The sequence below is a fragment of the Oncorhynchus keta genome, chromosome 26 (genome assembly GCF_023373465.1).
Source record: "Oncorhynchus keta strain PuntledgeMale-10-30-2019 chromosome 26, Oket_V2, whole genome shotgun sequence".
NCBI classification, from domain to species: Eukaryota; Metazoa; Chordata; class Actinopteri; order Salmoniformes; family Salmonidae; genus Oncorhynchus; species Oncorhynchus keta.
In genome coordinates, this window is record NC_068446.1 from 42,202,234 (window position 1) to 42,218,013 (window position 15,780).

At 44.1% G+C, this 15,780-nt stretch overlaps 1 protein-coding gene and 1 long non-coding RNA gene across 7 annotated transcripts in view; both read right to left on the reverse strand.

Annotated features, from left to right (window-relative positions):
- ano3 (anoctamin 3) overlaps positions 1 to 15,780 on the reverse strand; it is a 141,455-nt gene that overhangs the window by 17,381 nt on the left and 108,294 nt on the right. The window contains 3 exon segments of the mRNA XM_052480936.1: positions 10,946 to 11,042; positions 11,121 to 11,169; positions 14,934 to 15,031. Coding sequence (XP_052336896.1) covers positions 10,946 to 11,042; positions 11,121 to 11,169; positions 14,934 to 15,031 — 244 coding nt within the window.
- Positions 41 to 985, reverse strand: LOC127912127 (uncharacterized). 6 transcript variants are annotated; one of them, XR_008080935.1, is made up of 3 exons: positions 692 to 979; positions 581 to 617; positions 41 to 167 (listed from the first exon to the last, which is right to left on the reverse strand). It is a non-coding gene; the product is annotated as an uncharacterized LOC127912127 (long non-coding RNA). The 6 variants fall into 6 exon arrangements; XR_008080938.1 differs by having other exon boundaries at positions 67 to 93; XR_008080939.1 differs by lacking the exon at positions 41 to 167 and adding an exon at positions 323 to 349.

Sequence of the window (15,780 nt, forward strand, 5' to 3'; positions counted from 1 at the left end):
AAAATAATTAGCTATAAAAAACAAAACAGTTAAAGGTCAACTGCGGTGTTCCTCACCTGGCTTACTGTAAAACATCACTGCAGTGTTCCTCACCTGGCTTACTGTAAAACATCACTGCGGTGTTCCTCACCTGGCTTACTGTAAAACATCACTGCAGTGTTCCTCACCTGGCTTACTGTAAAACATCAAAACATCACTGCAGTGTACCTCACCTGGCTTACTGTAAAACATCACTGCAGTGTTCACCTGGCTTACTGTAAAACATCACTGGTGTTCTTACTGTAAAACAACACTGCAGTGTACCTCACCTCACTGGCTTACTGTAAAACATCACTGCAGTGTTCCTCACCTGGCTTACTGTAAAACATCACTGCCATGTTCCTCACCTGGCTTACTGTAAAACATCATCACTGCTTACTGTATGTTCCTCACCTGGCTTACTGTAAAACATCACTGCAGTGTTCCTCAACTGGCTTACTGTAAAACATCACTGCAGTGTTCCTCACCTGGCTTACTGTAAAACATCACTGCAGTGTTCCTCACCTGGCTTACTGTAAAACATCACTGCCATGTTCCTCACCTGGCTTACTGTAAAACATCACTGCAGTGTACCTCACCTGGCTTACTGTAAAACATCACTGCAGTGTTCCTCACCTGGCTTACTGTAAAACATCACTGTAGTGTTCCTCACCTGGCTTACTGTAAAACATCACTGCAGTGTTCCTCACCTGGCTTACTGTAAAACATCACTGCAGTGTTCCTCACCTGGCTTACTGTAAAACATCACTGCAGTGTTCCTCACCTGGCTTACTGTAAAACATCACTGCAGTGTTCCTCACCTGGCTTACTGTAAAACATCACTGCAGTGTTCCTCACCTGGCTTACTGTAAAACATCACTGTAGTGTTCCTCACCTGGCTTACTGTAAAACATCACTGCAGTGTTCCTCACCTGGCTTACTGTAAAACATCACTGTAGTGTTCCTCAACTGGCTTACTGTAAAACATCACTGCAGTGTTCCTCACCTGGCTTACTGTAAAACATCACTGCAGTGTTCCTCACCTGGCTTACTGTAAAACATCACTGCAGTGTTCCTCACCTGGCTTACTGTAAAAAGCTAAACAAAGGATTGATTACTACTTCTATATCTGCATCAACCCTGTCTTGTGGATTTGGCCACAGTTTCTCATCCACATCACAATGGATGTTCTCATTAGCCAAACATCTTGCGAAGAATCTTCAGGTGAATCCAGGCCTGACACTGGTCTGCCGTGATGTCATTGCATGCGTCATCCATAGAATGGAGAAGGGTGGCTTGTTCGTGAGGGCGTCTATCATATACCTTTCTGATGGGCAATTATGTAAATATATCACTAGCCACTTTAAACAATGCTACCTTATATAATGTTACTTACCCTACATTATTCATCTCATATGCATACGTATATATTGTACTCTATATCATCGACTGCATCCTTATGTAATACATGTATCACTAGCCACTTTAACTATGCCACTTTGTTTACATACTCATCTCATATGTATATACTGTACTCGATACCATCTACTGTATCTTGCCTATGCTGCTCTGTACCATCACTCATTCATATATCTTTATGGACATATTCTTTATCCCCTTACACTGTGTATAAGACAGTAGTTTTGGAATTGTTAGTTAGATTACTTGTTGGTTATTACTGCATTGTCGGAACTAGAAGCACAAGCATTTCGCTACACTCGCATTAACATCTGCTAACCATGTGTATGTGACAAATAACATTTGATTTGATTTGATTTCCACCTCCATGTGGAGAAAAATTCCTCAATCGGGTTAAGGAAAGGAGAGTGTGGGGGTAAGTACAGGGTGGTAAATTGCAGATGGGCCTGAAACCATGCTTGCACCATTTGGGCATGGTGGAACCTGACATTATCTCACACAATGGCATAGGTCATGTCATCAGCTCTACAGGCCTGATTTAGCTCATCAAGGATGGTTACATTTTAACAGCGAATCATGTGGCTGCCTGCAACTCAATATATAGAGTATAGAGAGAGCTTTAGATGTTGTTCGACCAAACATTAGAACGGGCAAGATGCTTAACCTAAGCAACTTTGACCGTGGTATGATTGTTGATGCCACACATGGTGATTCCAGCATCTCAGAAACAGCTGCCCTCCTGGGATTTTTATGCACTACAGTCTCTAGAGTTGACAGAGAATGGTGGGATAAACAAAAACACATTCAGTGAGCTGCAGTTCTGTGGGCAAAACACCTTGTTAATGAGAGAGGTCAGAGGAGAATGTCCAGACTCATTCAAGCTAACAGAAAGGCCACAAATGCTCAACAGCTGTTCAACAGCTGTTTAAAACAGTGGTGTGCAGAAGGGCATCTCTTAACGTACAACACCGTGAATAATTCAGGCTGTTGTGGAGGCAAAAGTGGTCCTACCCAGTACTAGATAGGTGTACCTAATAAAGTGGCCGGTGAGTGTACAGTAATGTCAAAACTGAAAACATAGTCTGGGAAAAGTGGTACATGGGACCGTAGAAACAGTGTCTGATAAAGAATGATGATGAAATATTACATCCATAGATAATGAAGTCCAATTGGTTCATGTTGCCACGGTAATTGGTGTCAATGGATCTCGTTATCATTGAAATTTTCATGATCTCAACATGGAATATTGTTAGTCAGTTTCCATAAAACTATACATTAAGAGTAATGCAACAGTTACTTATCATTTTGATCAGTTGTATCAATTGATAGTTAGATCATTGTAATGAAATGAATAGACAGTCATCTCAGATGTAATGTGTGAATTACATTTTGAAATGGTAATACCTTGATGTTAAGTTGTGTCATTTTGAACAGGTGATTTTAGCTCAATGAACAAATGATCTTAGCTTTATGTGTACTGATTCCAAGCAATTGGAAAATGTGTTATAGTATTGAAAAATTTGCATTTTGATCATTGGTTGTCAGTTTTGTGTCTAGAGTTTTGAAAAATGACATCAAGGTTCTGAAATTAGTGCCAAAGTGATTGTAAAAGACGGTATTATGCATCCCCATAAGCAGCAGTTAATCTTCCTGGTGTGCAGCACAATTAAGGCAGTTTATACAATTGTATACAACATACAATGCAACATTACAACATTACAATACATTCACAGATTTCACAACACACAACACACTGTGTGCCCTCAGGCCCCTAGTCCATCACTACCACATATCTACATATCTACAGTACTAAATCCATCCGTGTATGTGTGTGTGAGTGTGTGTCTGTGTCTGTGTGTCTGTGTGTCTGTGTGTGTGTGTGTGTGTGTGTGTGTGTGTGATACACTGTCTGTGTGTGTGTGTGTGTGTGTGTGTGTGTGTGTGTGTGTGTGTGTGTGTGTGTGTGTGTGTGTGTGTGTGTGTGTGATACACTGTGTGTGTTGTGTGTGTGTGATACACTGTGTGTGTGTGTGTGTGTGTGATACACTGTGTGTGTGTGTGTGTGTGTGTGTGTGATACACTGTGTGTGTGTGTGTGTGTGTGATACACTGTGTGTGTGTGTGTGTGTGTGTGTGATACACTGTGTGTGTGTGTGTGTGTGTGTGTGTGTGTGTGTGTGTGTGTGTGTGTGTGTGTGTGTGTGTGTGTGTGTGTGTGTGTGTGTGTGTGTGTGATACACTGTGTGTGTGTGTGTGTGTGATACACTGTGTGTGTGTGTGATACACTGTGTCTGTGTGTGTGTGTGTGTGTGTGTGTGTGTGTGTGTGTGTGTGTGTGTGTGTGTGTGTGTGTGTGTGTGTGTGTGTGTGTGTGATACACTGTGTGGTTTTTATCTGTTTTTTAATCTAATATTACTGATTTTAATGCTTGAGCCAGTAAAGGTGGCTTTACTATTCTTAGGTAGCGGAAGGACTTTTGCTTCCCTCCAAGCCTGGGGGCACACACTTAAATTGAAAAAATGGGCAAATAGGAGTTGCAATATCGTCCGCTATTATCCTCAGTAATTTTCCATTCAAGTTGTCAGACCCCGGTGGCCTGTTATTGTTGACAGACCTGTTATTGGTGGCCTGTTATTGTTGACAGACCTGTTATTGTTGACAGACCTGTTATTGTTGACAGACCTGTTATTGTTGACAGACCTGTTATCGGTGGCCTGTTATTGTTGACAGACCTGTTATTGGTGGCCTGTTATTGTTGACAGACCTGTTATTGGTGGCCTGTTATTGTTGACAGACCTGTTATTGTTGACAGACCTGTTATTGTTGACAGACCTGTTATTGTTGACAGACCTGTTATTGGTGGCCTGTTATTGTTGACAGACCTGTTATTGGTGGCCTGTTATTGTTGACAGACCTGTTATTGGTGGCCTGTTATTGTTGACAGACCTGTTATTGGTGGCCTGTTATTGTTGACAGACCTGTTATTGTTGACAGACCTGTTATTGGTGGCCTGTTATTGTTGACAGACCTGTTATTGTTGACAGACCTGTTATTGGTGGCCTGTTATTGTTGACAGACCTGTTATTGGTGGCCTGTTATTGTTGACAGACCTGTTATTGGTGGCCTGTTATTGTTGACAGACCTGTTATTGGTGGCCTGTTATTGTTGACAGACCTGTTATTGTTGACAGACCTGTTATTGTTGACAGACCTGTTATTGGTGACCTGTTATTGTTGACAGACCTGTTATTGGTGGCCTGTTATTGTTGACAGACCTGTTATTGTTGACAGACCTGTTATTGGTGGCCTGTTATTGTTGACAGACCTGTTATTGGTGGCCTGTTATTGTTGACAGACCTGTTATTGGTGGCCTGTTATTGTTGACAGACCTGTTATTGGTGGCCTGTTATTGTTGACAGACCTGTTATTGGTGGCCTGTTATTGTTGACAGACCTGTTATTGGTGGCCTGTTATTGTTGACAGACCTGTTATTGGTGGCCTGTTATTGGTGGCCTGTTATTGTTGACAGACCTGTTATTGTTGACAGACCTGTTATTGGTGGCCTGTTATTGTTGTCAGACCTGTTATTGGTGGCCTGTTATTGTTGACAGACCTGTTATTGGTGGCCTGTTATTGTTGACAGACCTGTTATTGGTGGCCTGTTATTGTTGACAGACCTGTTATCGGTGGCCTGTTATTGTTGACAGACCTGTTATTGGTGGCCTGTTATTGGTGGCCTGTTATTGGTGGCCTGTTATTGGTGGCCTGTTATTGGTGGCCTGTTATTGGTGGCCTGTTATTGGTGGCCTGTTATTGGTGGCCTGTTATTGGTGGCCTGTTATTGGTGGCCTGTTATTGGTGGCCTGTTATTGTTGACAGACCTGTTATTGGTGGCCTGTTATTGGTGGCCTGTTATTGGTGGCCTGTTATTGGTGGCCTGTTATTGTTGACAGACCTGTTATTGGTGGCCTGTTATTGGTGGCCTGTTATTGGTGGCCTGTTATTGTTGACAGACCTGTTATTGGTGGCCTGTTATTGTTGACAGACCTGTTATTGGTGGCCTGTTATTGTTGACAGACCTGTTATCGGTGGCCTGTTATTGTTGACAGACCTGTTATTGGTGGCCTGTTATTGGTGGCCTGTTATTGGTGGCCTGTTATTGGTGGCCTGTTATTGGTGGCCTGTTATTGGTGGCCTGTTATTGGTGGCCTGTTATTGGTGGCCTGTTATTGTTGACAGACCTGTTATTGGTGGCCTGTTATTGGTGGCCTGTTATTGGTGGCCTGTTATTGGTGGCCTGTTATTGTTGACAGACCTGTTATTGGTGGCCTGTTATTGGTGGCCTGTTATTGGTGGCCTGTTATTGTTGACAGACCTGTTATTGGTGGCCTGTTATTGGTGGCCTGTTATTGGTGGCCTGTTATTGGTGGCCTGTTATTGTTGACAGACCTGTTATTGTTGACAGACCTGTTATTGGTGGCCTGTTATTGTTGACAGACCTGTTATTGGTGGCCTGTTATTGGTGGCCTGTTATTGGTGGCCTGTTATTGTTGACAGACCTGTTATTGGTGGCCTGTTATTGTTGACAGACCTGTTATTGGTGGCCTGTTATTGGTGGCCTGTTATTGTGACAGACCTGTTATTGTTGACAGACCTGTTATTGTTGACAGACCTGTTATTGGTGGCCTGTTATTGTTGTCAGACCTGTTATTGGTGGCCTGTTATTGTTGACAGACCTGTTATTGGTGGCCTGTTATTGGTGGCCTGTTATTGGTGGCCTGTTATTGTTGACAGACCTGTTATTGGTGGCCTGTTATTGGTGGCCTGTTATTGGTGGCCTGTTATTGTTGACAGACCTGTTATTGGTGGCCTGTTATTGTTGACAGACCTGTTATTGTTGACAGACCTGTTATTGGTGGCCTGTTATTGTTGACAGACCTGTTATTTGTGGCCTGTTATTGGTGGCCTGTTATTGGTGGCCTGTTATTGTTGTCAGACCTGTTATTGTTGACAGCCTGTTATTTGTGGCCTGTTATTGGTGGCCTGTTATTGGTGGCCTGTTATTGTTGACAGACCTGTTATTGTTGTCAGACCTGTTATTGTTGACAGACCTGTTATTGTTGACAGACCTGTTATTTGTGGCCTGTTATTGGTGGCCTGTTATTGGTGGCCTGTTATTGTTGTCAGACCTGTTATTGTTGACAGACCTGTTATTGTTGACAGACCTGTTATTGTTGACAGACCTGTTATTTGTGGCCTGTTATTGGTGGCCTGTTATTGGTGGCCTGTTATTGTTGTCAGACCTGTTATTGTTGGACCTGTTATTGTTGTCAGACCTGTTATTGTTGTCAGACCTGTTATTGGTGGCCTGTTATTGTTGACAGACCTGTTATTGGTGGCCTGTTATTGGTGGCCTGTTATTGTTGACAGACCTGTTATTGTTGTCAGACCCCGGTGGCCTGTTATTGGACAGCCTGTTATTGGTGGCCTGTTATTGTTGACAGACCTGTTATTGGTGGCCTGTTACAGACCTGTTATTGGTGGCCTGTTATTGTTGACAGACCTGTTATTGGTGGCCTGTTATTGTTGACAGACCTGTTATTGGTGGCCTGTTATTGTTGACAGACCTGTTATTGGTGGCCTGTTATTGTTGACAGACCTGTTATTGGTGGCCTGTTATTGTTGTCAGACCCCGGTGGCCTGTTATTGTTGACAGACCTGTTATTGGTGGCCTGTTATTGTTGACAGACCTGTTATTGTTGACAGACCTGTTATCGTTGGACCTGTTATTGTTGTGGACCTGTTATTGGTGGACCTGTTATTGGTGGACCTGTTATTGTTGACAGACCTGTTATTGTTGACAGACCTGTTATTGTTGACAGACCTGTTATTGGTGGCCTGTTATTGTTGACAGACCTGGCCTTTATTGTTGACAGACCTGTTATTGGTGGCCTGTTATTGTTGACAGACCTGTTATCGGTGGCCTGTTATTGTTGTCAGACCTGTTATTGGTGGCCTGTTATTGGTGGCCTGTTATTGTTGTCAGACCTGTTATTGGTGGCCTGTTATTGTTGACAGACCTGTTATTGGTGGCCTGTTATTGTTGACAGACCTGTTATTGGTGGCCTGTTATTGTTGACAGACCTGTTATTGGTGGCCTGTTATTGTTGACAGACCTGTTATTGGTGGCCTGTTATTGTTGACAGACCCCGGTGGCCTGTTATTGTTGTCAGACCCCGGTGGCCTGTTATTGTTGACAGACAACAACAACAAAAAATGTAACTCTTCCACACTGACTTTACAGAATTCAAAAGTACAATTCTTGTCTTTCATAATTTGGTCAGATATACTTGGATGTGTAGTGTCAGTGTTTGTTGCTGGCATGTCATCCCTAAGTTTACTAATCTTGCCAAATCATTAAAGTAGTTGGCAATATACAGAGTCAATAGTGTACGCCTCAATGCCATCGGAAGACTCCCTGAACATATTCCAGTCTGTGCTAGCAAAACAGTCCTGTAGTTTAGCATCTGCTTCATCTGACCACTTTTTTATAGATCGAGTCACTGGTGCTTCCTGTTTAGTTTTTGCTTGTAAGCAGGAAACAGGAGGATAGAATTATGATCAGATTTGCCAAAATGGAGGATGAGGGAGAGCTTTGTACACGTCTCTGTGTGTGGAGTAAAAGTGGTCTGTAGATCTTTCCCTCTTGTTGCACATTTAACATGCTGATAGAAATTTGGTGAAATGGATTTAAGTTTCCCTGCATTAATGTCCCCGGCCACTAGGAGTGCCGCCTCTGGATGAGCGTTTTCCTGTTTGCTTATGGCGGAATACAGCTCATTGAGTGAGGTCTTAGTGCCAGCATTGGTCTTCTTAGAAGGCGGCCCGAACTCCGCCCTCTTTTTCTCCGTCTTCTCTCCACGGTGCACAATTGAGCAAGAGGACAAGTACATTAGAGTTTCGAGATTTGAGAAACAGACGCCTCACAAGTCCTCAACTGGTAGCTTCATTAAATAGTACCCACAAAACACCAGCCTCAATGTCAACTGTGAAGAGGCGACTCCGGGATGTTGGCCTTCTAGGCAGAGTTCCTCTGTCCAGTGTCTGTGTTCTTTTGCCCATCTTAATCTTTTCTTTCAAATGGCCAGTCTGAGTTATGGATTTTTCTTTGCAACTCTGCCTAGAAGGCTAGCATCCCGGAGTCGCCTCTTCACTGCTGACGTTGAGACTGGACAGAGGAACTCTGCCTCGAAGGCTAGCATCAGCACTGTTGACGTTGAGACTGGACAGAGGAACTCTGCCTCGAAGGCTTCCTGCTGTTGACGTTGAGACTGGACAGAGGAACTCTGCCTAGAAGGCCAGCATCCCGGAGTCGCCTCTTCACTGCTGACGTTGAGACTGGACAGAGGAACTCTGCCTAGAAGGCTAGCATCCCGGAGTCGCCTCTTCACTGCTGATGTTGAGACTGGACAGAGGAACTCTGCCTAGAAGGCCAGCATCCCGGAGTCTCCTCTTCACTGCTGACGTTGAGACTGGACAGAGGAACTCTGCCTCGAAGGCCAGCATCCCGGAGTCGCCTCTTCACTGCTGACGTTGAGACTGGACAGAGGAACTCTGCCTCGAAGGCCAGCATCCCGGAGTCGCCTCTTCACTGCTGACGTTGAGACTGGACAGAGGAACTCTGCCTAGAAGGCCAGCATCCCGGAGTCGCCTCTTCACTGCTGACGTTGAGACTGGACAGAGGAACTCTGCCTAGAAGGCCAGCATCCCGGAGTCGCCTCTTCACTGCTGACGTTGAGACTGGTGTTTGAAGCTGCCAGTTGAGGACTTATGAGGCGTCTGTTTCTCAAATCTCGACACTCTAATGTACTTGTCCTCTTGTTCAATTGTGCACCGGGGCCTCCCACTCCTCTTTCTATTCTGGTTAGAGCCAGGTTGCGTGTTTCAGTGAAGGGAGTAGTACACAGCATTGTACTACTCCCTTGTTGTCCACTGTGTGTGGCAGGCTTACAATTATGGCAAAAAACAACATTTGAGAGTGCGCTGACCCTTGCAGCTAGAGGTTGAATGTTTGAAGGGGTACGGGAATATGAAAAGCTTGGGAACCACTGTACTAGTCCATGGTAACATAGCTAATATGTCTTACCCATCTCCAGGTACTCATCCACCAGTCCGTGGTAACATAGCTAATATGTCTTACCCATCTCCAGGTACTCATCCACCAGTCCGTGGTAACATAGCTAATATGTCTTACCCATCTCCAGGTACTCATCCACCAGTCCGTGGTAACATAGCTAATATGTCTTACCCATCTCCAGGTACTCATCCACCAGTCCGTGGTAACATAGCTAATATGTCTTACCCATCTCCAGGTACTCATCCACCAGTCCATGGTAACATAGCTAATATGTCTTACCCATCTCCAGGTACTCATCCACCAGTCCATGGTAACATAGCTAATATGTCTTACCCATCTCCAGGTACTCATCCACCAGTCCATGGTAACATAGCTAATATGTCTTACCCATCTCCAGGTACTCATCCACCAGTCCATGGTAACATAGCTAATATGTCTTACCCATCTCCAGGTACTCATCCACCAGTCCATGGTAACATAGCTAATATTTCTTACCCATCTCCAGGTACTCATCCACCAGTCCATGGTAACATAGCTAATATGTCTTACTCATCTCCAGGTACTCATCCACCAGTCCATGGTAACATAGCTAATATTTCTTACCCATCTCCAGGTACTCATCCACCAGTCCATGGTAACATAGCTAATATGTCTTACCCATCTCCAGGTACTCATCCACCAGTCCATGGTAACATAGCTAATATGTCTTACCCATCTCCAGGTACTCATCCACCAGTCCATGGTAACATAGCTAATATGTCTTACCCATCTCCAGGTACTCATCCACCAGTCCATGGTAACATAGCTAATATGTCTTACCCATCTCCAGGTACTCATCCACCAGTCCATGGTAACATAGCTAATATGTCTTACCCATCTCCAGGTACTCATCCACCAGTCCATGGTAACATAGCTAATATGTCTTACCCATCTCCAGGTACTCATCCACCAGCCCATGGTAACATAGCTAATATTTCTTACCCATCTCTAGGTACTCATCCACCAGTCCATGGTAACATAGCTAATATTTCTTACCCATCTCCAGGTACTCATCCACCAGTCCATGGTAACATAGCTAATATTTCTTACCCATCTCCAGGTACTCATCCACCAGTCCATGGTAACATAGCTAATATGTCTTACCCATCTCCAGGTACTCATCCACCAGTCCATGGTAACATAGCTAATATTTCTTACCCATCTCCAGGTACTCATCCACCAGTCCATGGTAACATCCACCAGTCCATGGTAACATATATTCTTACCCATCTCCAGGTACTCATCCACCAGTCCATGGTAACATAGCTAATATTTCTTACCCATCTCCAGGTACTCATCCACCAGTCCATGGTAACATAACTAATATGTCTTACCCATCTCCAGGTACTCATCCACCAGTCCGTGGTAACATAGCTAATATTTCTTACCCATCTCTAGGTTCCAGTCTATGTCCCACTGAGGAAGCTGTAACTTTGACCTCCCACATTCTGTCCCCTCATCCACCAGTCCATGTTAACTAGCTCTTCCCTCTCTGTCTGCCATGGTAACATAGCTAATATTTCTTATCTTCCTCCGAGACCACCAGTTCTGCAGCAGACTGGAGAGTTAGAGAGAGAGGGGGTGAGAGACAGAGAAAGAGAGAGACAGAGAGACAAAGACATAGATTGAGAGAGAGGAGGTGAGAGACAGAGACAGAGGGAGACAGAGAGACAAAGACAGAGATTGAGAGAGAGGAGGTGAGAGACAGAGAAAGAGAGAGACAGAGAGACAAAGACAGAGATTGAGAGAGAGGAGGTGAGAGACAGAGACAGAGGGAGACAGAGAGACAAAGACAGAGATTGAGAGAGAGGGGGTGAGAGACAGAGAAAGAGAGAGACAGAGAGACAAAGACAGAGATTGAGAGAGAGGGGGTGAGAGACAGAGACAGAGGGAGACAGAGAGACAAAGAGAGAGATTGAGAGAGAGACAGAGACAGACATATATTTAGAGAGATTGAGAGAGACAAAGAGAGAGAGAGATTGAGAGAGATTGTGTGAGAAAGAGACAGAGAGAGAGAGACAGAGACAGAGAGAGAGAGAGAGACAGAGAGAGAGAGGCAGAAAAAGAGACAGAGATTGAGAGAGAGACAGAGACATATATTGAGAGAGACAAAGAGAGAGAGAGAGAGATTGAGAGAGACAAAGAAAGAGATATTGAGAAAGACAGAGAGATATATTGAGAGAGATTGTGTGAGAAAGAGACAGAGAGAGAGAGAGAGAGAGAGAGACAGAGATTGAGAGAGACAGAGAGAGAGACAGAGAGAGAGAGAGAGACAGAGAGAGATCTGTAATCTGCAATCTAAGCCCTGCTCTCTTCAATATTTACATCAATGAATTGGCCACTATTCTAGAAAAGTCCTCAGCCCTTGGTGTTAGTCTCCACAATTCAGAGGTTAAATACCTAGTCTTCGCAGATTACCTATGCCTTCGGTCACCCACAGCACATGACCTTCAAAAGAGCCTGGACCTGCTAGAGCAGTACTGCCAGACCTGGGCCCTGGCAGTAAACCCCAAATAGACTAAAATAATGATTTTCCAGAGAAGATCCAGATCTCAGGGAATTAGACCAAAGTTCTCAATTGGTACAAAATATATAGAGTACAGCACACAATACAATTACTGAGGTTTAAATATATAGAGTACTGCACACACTACAATTACTTAGGTTTAAAAATCAGCTCAACTGGACACCTTAATGAGGCAGTGAATGAACTGAGAGAGAAAGCACGCAGGGCATTCTACGACATAAAAAAAAAACAAATTAAAATTGAAATACCTATCAAATTTTGGCTAAAACTAATTGAATGTGTCATTGAACCAAATGCACTTTATGGCAGCGAGGTGTGGGGTCCACCTGCAAAACAAGATTTCATCAAATGGGACAAACACCCCATTGAAACCCTGCATGCAGAGTTCTGTAAGATTCTCCTACATGTCCAGAGGAAAACTACAAACAATGCATGCACGGCAGAATAAGGCCAATATCCACTAATAATACACATTTAAAAAAAAGAGCAATTCAGTTTAGGAAACATCTAAAATACAGTGACCCCTTCTCATATCACTACCAAACCCTGCAATGCTAAGAACTCAGTAAAGAAAAGAGTCCCCTCATCCAGCTGGTCCTGGGGCTGAGTTTACAAACCTGTTCTACTAACACACTGAAGCCTCAGTCCCCTCATCCAGCTGGTCCTGGGGCTGAGTTTACAAACCTGTTCTACTAACACACTGAAGCCTCAGTCCCCTCATCCAGCTGGTCCTGGGGCTGAGTTTACAAACCTGTTCTACTAACACACTGAAGCCTCAGTCCCCTCATCCAGCTGGTCCTGGGGCTGAGTTTACAAACCTGTTCTACTAACACACTGAAGCCTCAGTCCCCTCATCCAGCTGGTCCTGGGGCTGAGTTTACAAACCTGTTCTACTAACACACTGAAGCCTCAGTCCCCTCATCCAGCTGGTCCTGGGGCTGAGTTTACAAACCTGTTCTACTAACACACTGAAGCCTCAGGACCAGAACATCCAACCAATCAGAATAAACCAAATTACAACATAGCCAAAACAAAACTACATTCCTTATTGGGAAACACAAACACAAAGCAAAATGCAGTGCTATCGGGCCCTAAATTGACAGAACACCGTGGCTAACTATATGACCATGGTTACTGATCAAAACCCTGGAAAAACCTTGACAAAGTACAGGCTCAGTGAGCACAGCCTTGCCATTGACAAGGGTAGACACAGGAAAACCTGTCTCCCTGTAGAGGAAAGGCTGTGTAACCACTGTACCACAGCAGAACCTGGCTCCCTGTAGAGGAAAGGCTGTGCAACCACTGTACCACAGCAGAACCTGTCTCCCTGTAGAGGAAAGGCTGTGTAACCACAGCAGAACCTGGCTCCCTGGCAGGAAGAGGCTGTGTAACCAGAGCAGAACCTGGCTCCCAGTAGAGGAAAGGCTGTGAACCACTGCACCACAGCAGAACCTGGCTCCCTGTAGAGGAAAGGCTGTGTAACCACAGCAGAACCTGGCTCCATGTAGAGGAAAGGCTGTTTAACCACCAGAACCTGACTCCCTGTAGAGGAAAGGCTGTGAACCACTGCACCACAGCAGAACCTGTCTCCCTGTAGAGGAAAGGCTGTGTAAAACTGCACCAAGCAGAACCTGGCTCCCTTGAGGAAAGGCTGTGTAAAACTGCACCAAAATAGAACCTGGCTCAAAAGGAATATTCTGTTAACCACTGAACAACAGCAGAATCTGGCTCCCTGTAGAGGAAAGGCTGTTAACCACTGTTAAATTACACCTCAAACAGAACCTGGCTCCCATTTCAAGGAAAGGCTGTGTAACCACTGCACCACAGCAGAACCTGGCTCCCTTACAGGAAAATGTAATAATCAGTAATAGAACCTGTCTCCCTTAAGGAAAGGCTGTGTTAACCACTGCACCACAGCAGAACCTGGCTCCCTGTAGAGGAAAGGCTGTGTAACCACTGCACCACAGCAGAACCTGGCTCCCTGTAGAGGAAAGGCTGTGTAACCACAGCAGAACCTGAGACGGAATCTGCATTTCCTGACAAAATATTAAACAATAAAACGAGTGTCATTTCCCCAAATTTGAAAACCTTATTCAATGTTTCAAAACCTCAGTCTGATGAGAGTAGGTTGCCCATCCTGTTGGGGTTGAAATAGATAGCTGTGGGTTGTCCCACACTATATTGAAGACCTCTCTGATGAGAGTAGGTTGCCCATCCTTTTGGGGGAGGACGCAGAGAGCTGTGGGTTGGCAGCACACTACATTGCTGCCTGCCATAAGTTGAGGGACAGTGTCTGACAGACCAATCAACCTGAACATGTACTCTACTGTATGCTTATTGTTATTGTTCAATGTGGTGGTTATTTTGACCCTTGGTTATTGTTGTGACTGTTGTCTCATTGACAACTTTGATTCTTATTATTTTCATATTGTAAATATCCACAGAGAGAGAGACAGAGATTGAGAGTAATTTGATGGTCCGTACGGATAACCCAGCTCCATAGAGAGAGAGAGAGAGAGAGAGAGAGAGAGAGAGAGAGAGACAGAGACAGAGAGACAGAGAGACAGAGAGACAGACAGAGAGAGACAGAGACAGAGAGAGACAGAGAGACAGAGAGACAGAGAGACGCAGAGGCAGAGGCAGAGACAGAGACAGAGACAGAGACAGAGACAGAGACAGAGAGAGAGAGAGAGGCAGAGGCAGAGACAGAGACAGAGACAGAGGCAGAGGCAGAGACAGAGACAGAGACAGAGACAGAGACAGAGACAGAGACAGAGTAATTTGACGGTCCGTACGGATAACCCAGCTCCATGAAGTTGTTCCAGATCTGTTTCAGTACCATGATGACTCCCATTTGTAGACACAGATCGATCAGACAGCCACTGGGGTGGCACTGAAAGAAAAACAAGAAAAAAATCATGGAAAAATGACAAAATTACACATTACAAATCCCATTGTGGTGGCACTGAATAAAATAAATCAAAATAAAACAGTCAAAAACGTCAATATTCATATTTAACTTCCTGCTTTACAATCAGCATAATCGGTAATAGGGAGCTATCATTAATCCCTTGTTAAATTACACCTCAAACAGATGATGTCTGCTACTCATTTCAAGCTCCTTGTTTAGTTTTTAGCACCATTATAAACCATAATTACAGAAAAATTAATAATCAGTAATAAAGCCGTCATTAATCCCTTGTTAAATTACACCTCAAACGGGTCATGTCTGCTTCAAGCTCATTGTGAGAGTTTTTAGCACCATTATAAACCATAATTACAGAAACTGTCAAATTAACGGTGAAATCTCAACGTCAAAGGAATCATTACATTTGATGCAAAAGTAAAACCATTAAAACGAATTTGACAATGAGGAATCTCTCTATTATGTTCTGTAATATCTACAGTCAAACGGAAAGGCTATAACCATCTCTGTCAGCGTTGAAATAATATCCTTGGAGGTGTCCCAATATGGCACTCTATTCTCTACATAGTGCACTACTTTAGACTCTATTCCTTTCATAGTGCACTACTTTAGACCCTATTCCCTACATAGTGCACTACTTTAGACCCTATTCCCTACATAGTGCACTACTTTAGACCCTATTCCCTACATAGTGCACTACTTTAGACCCTATTCCC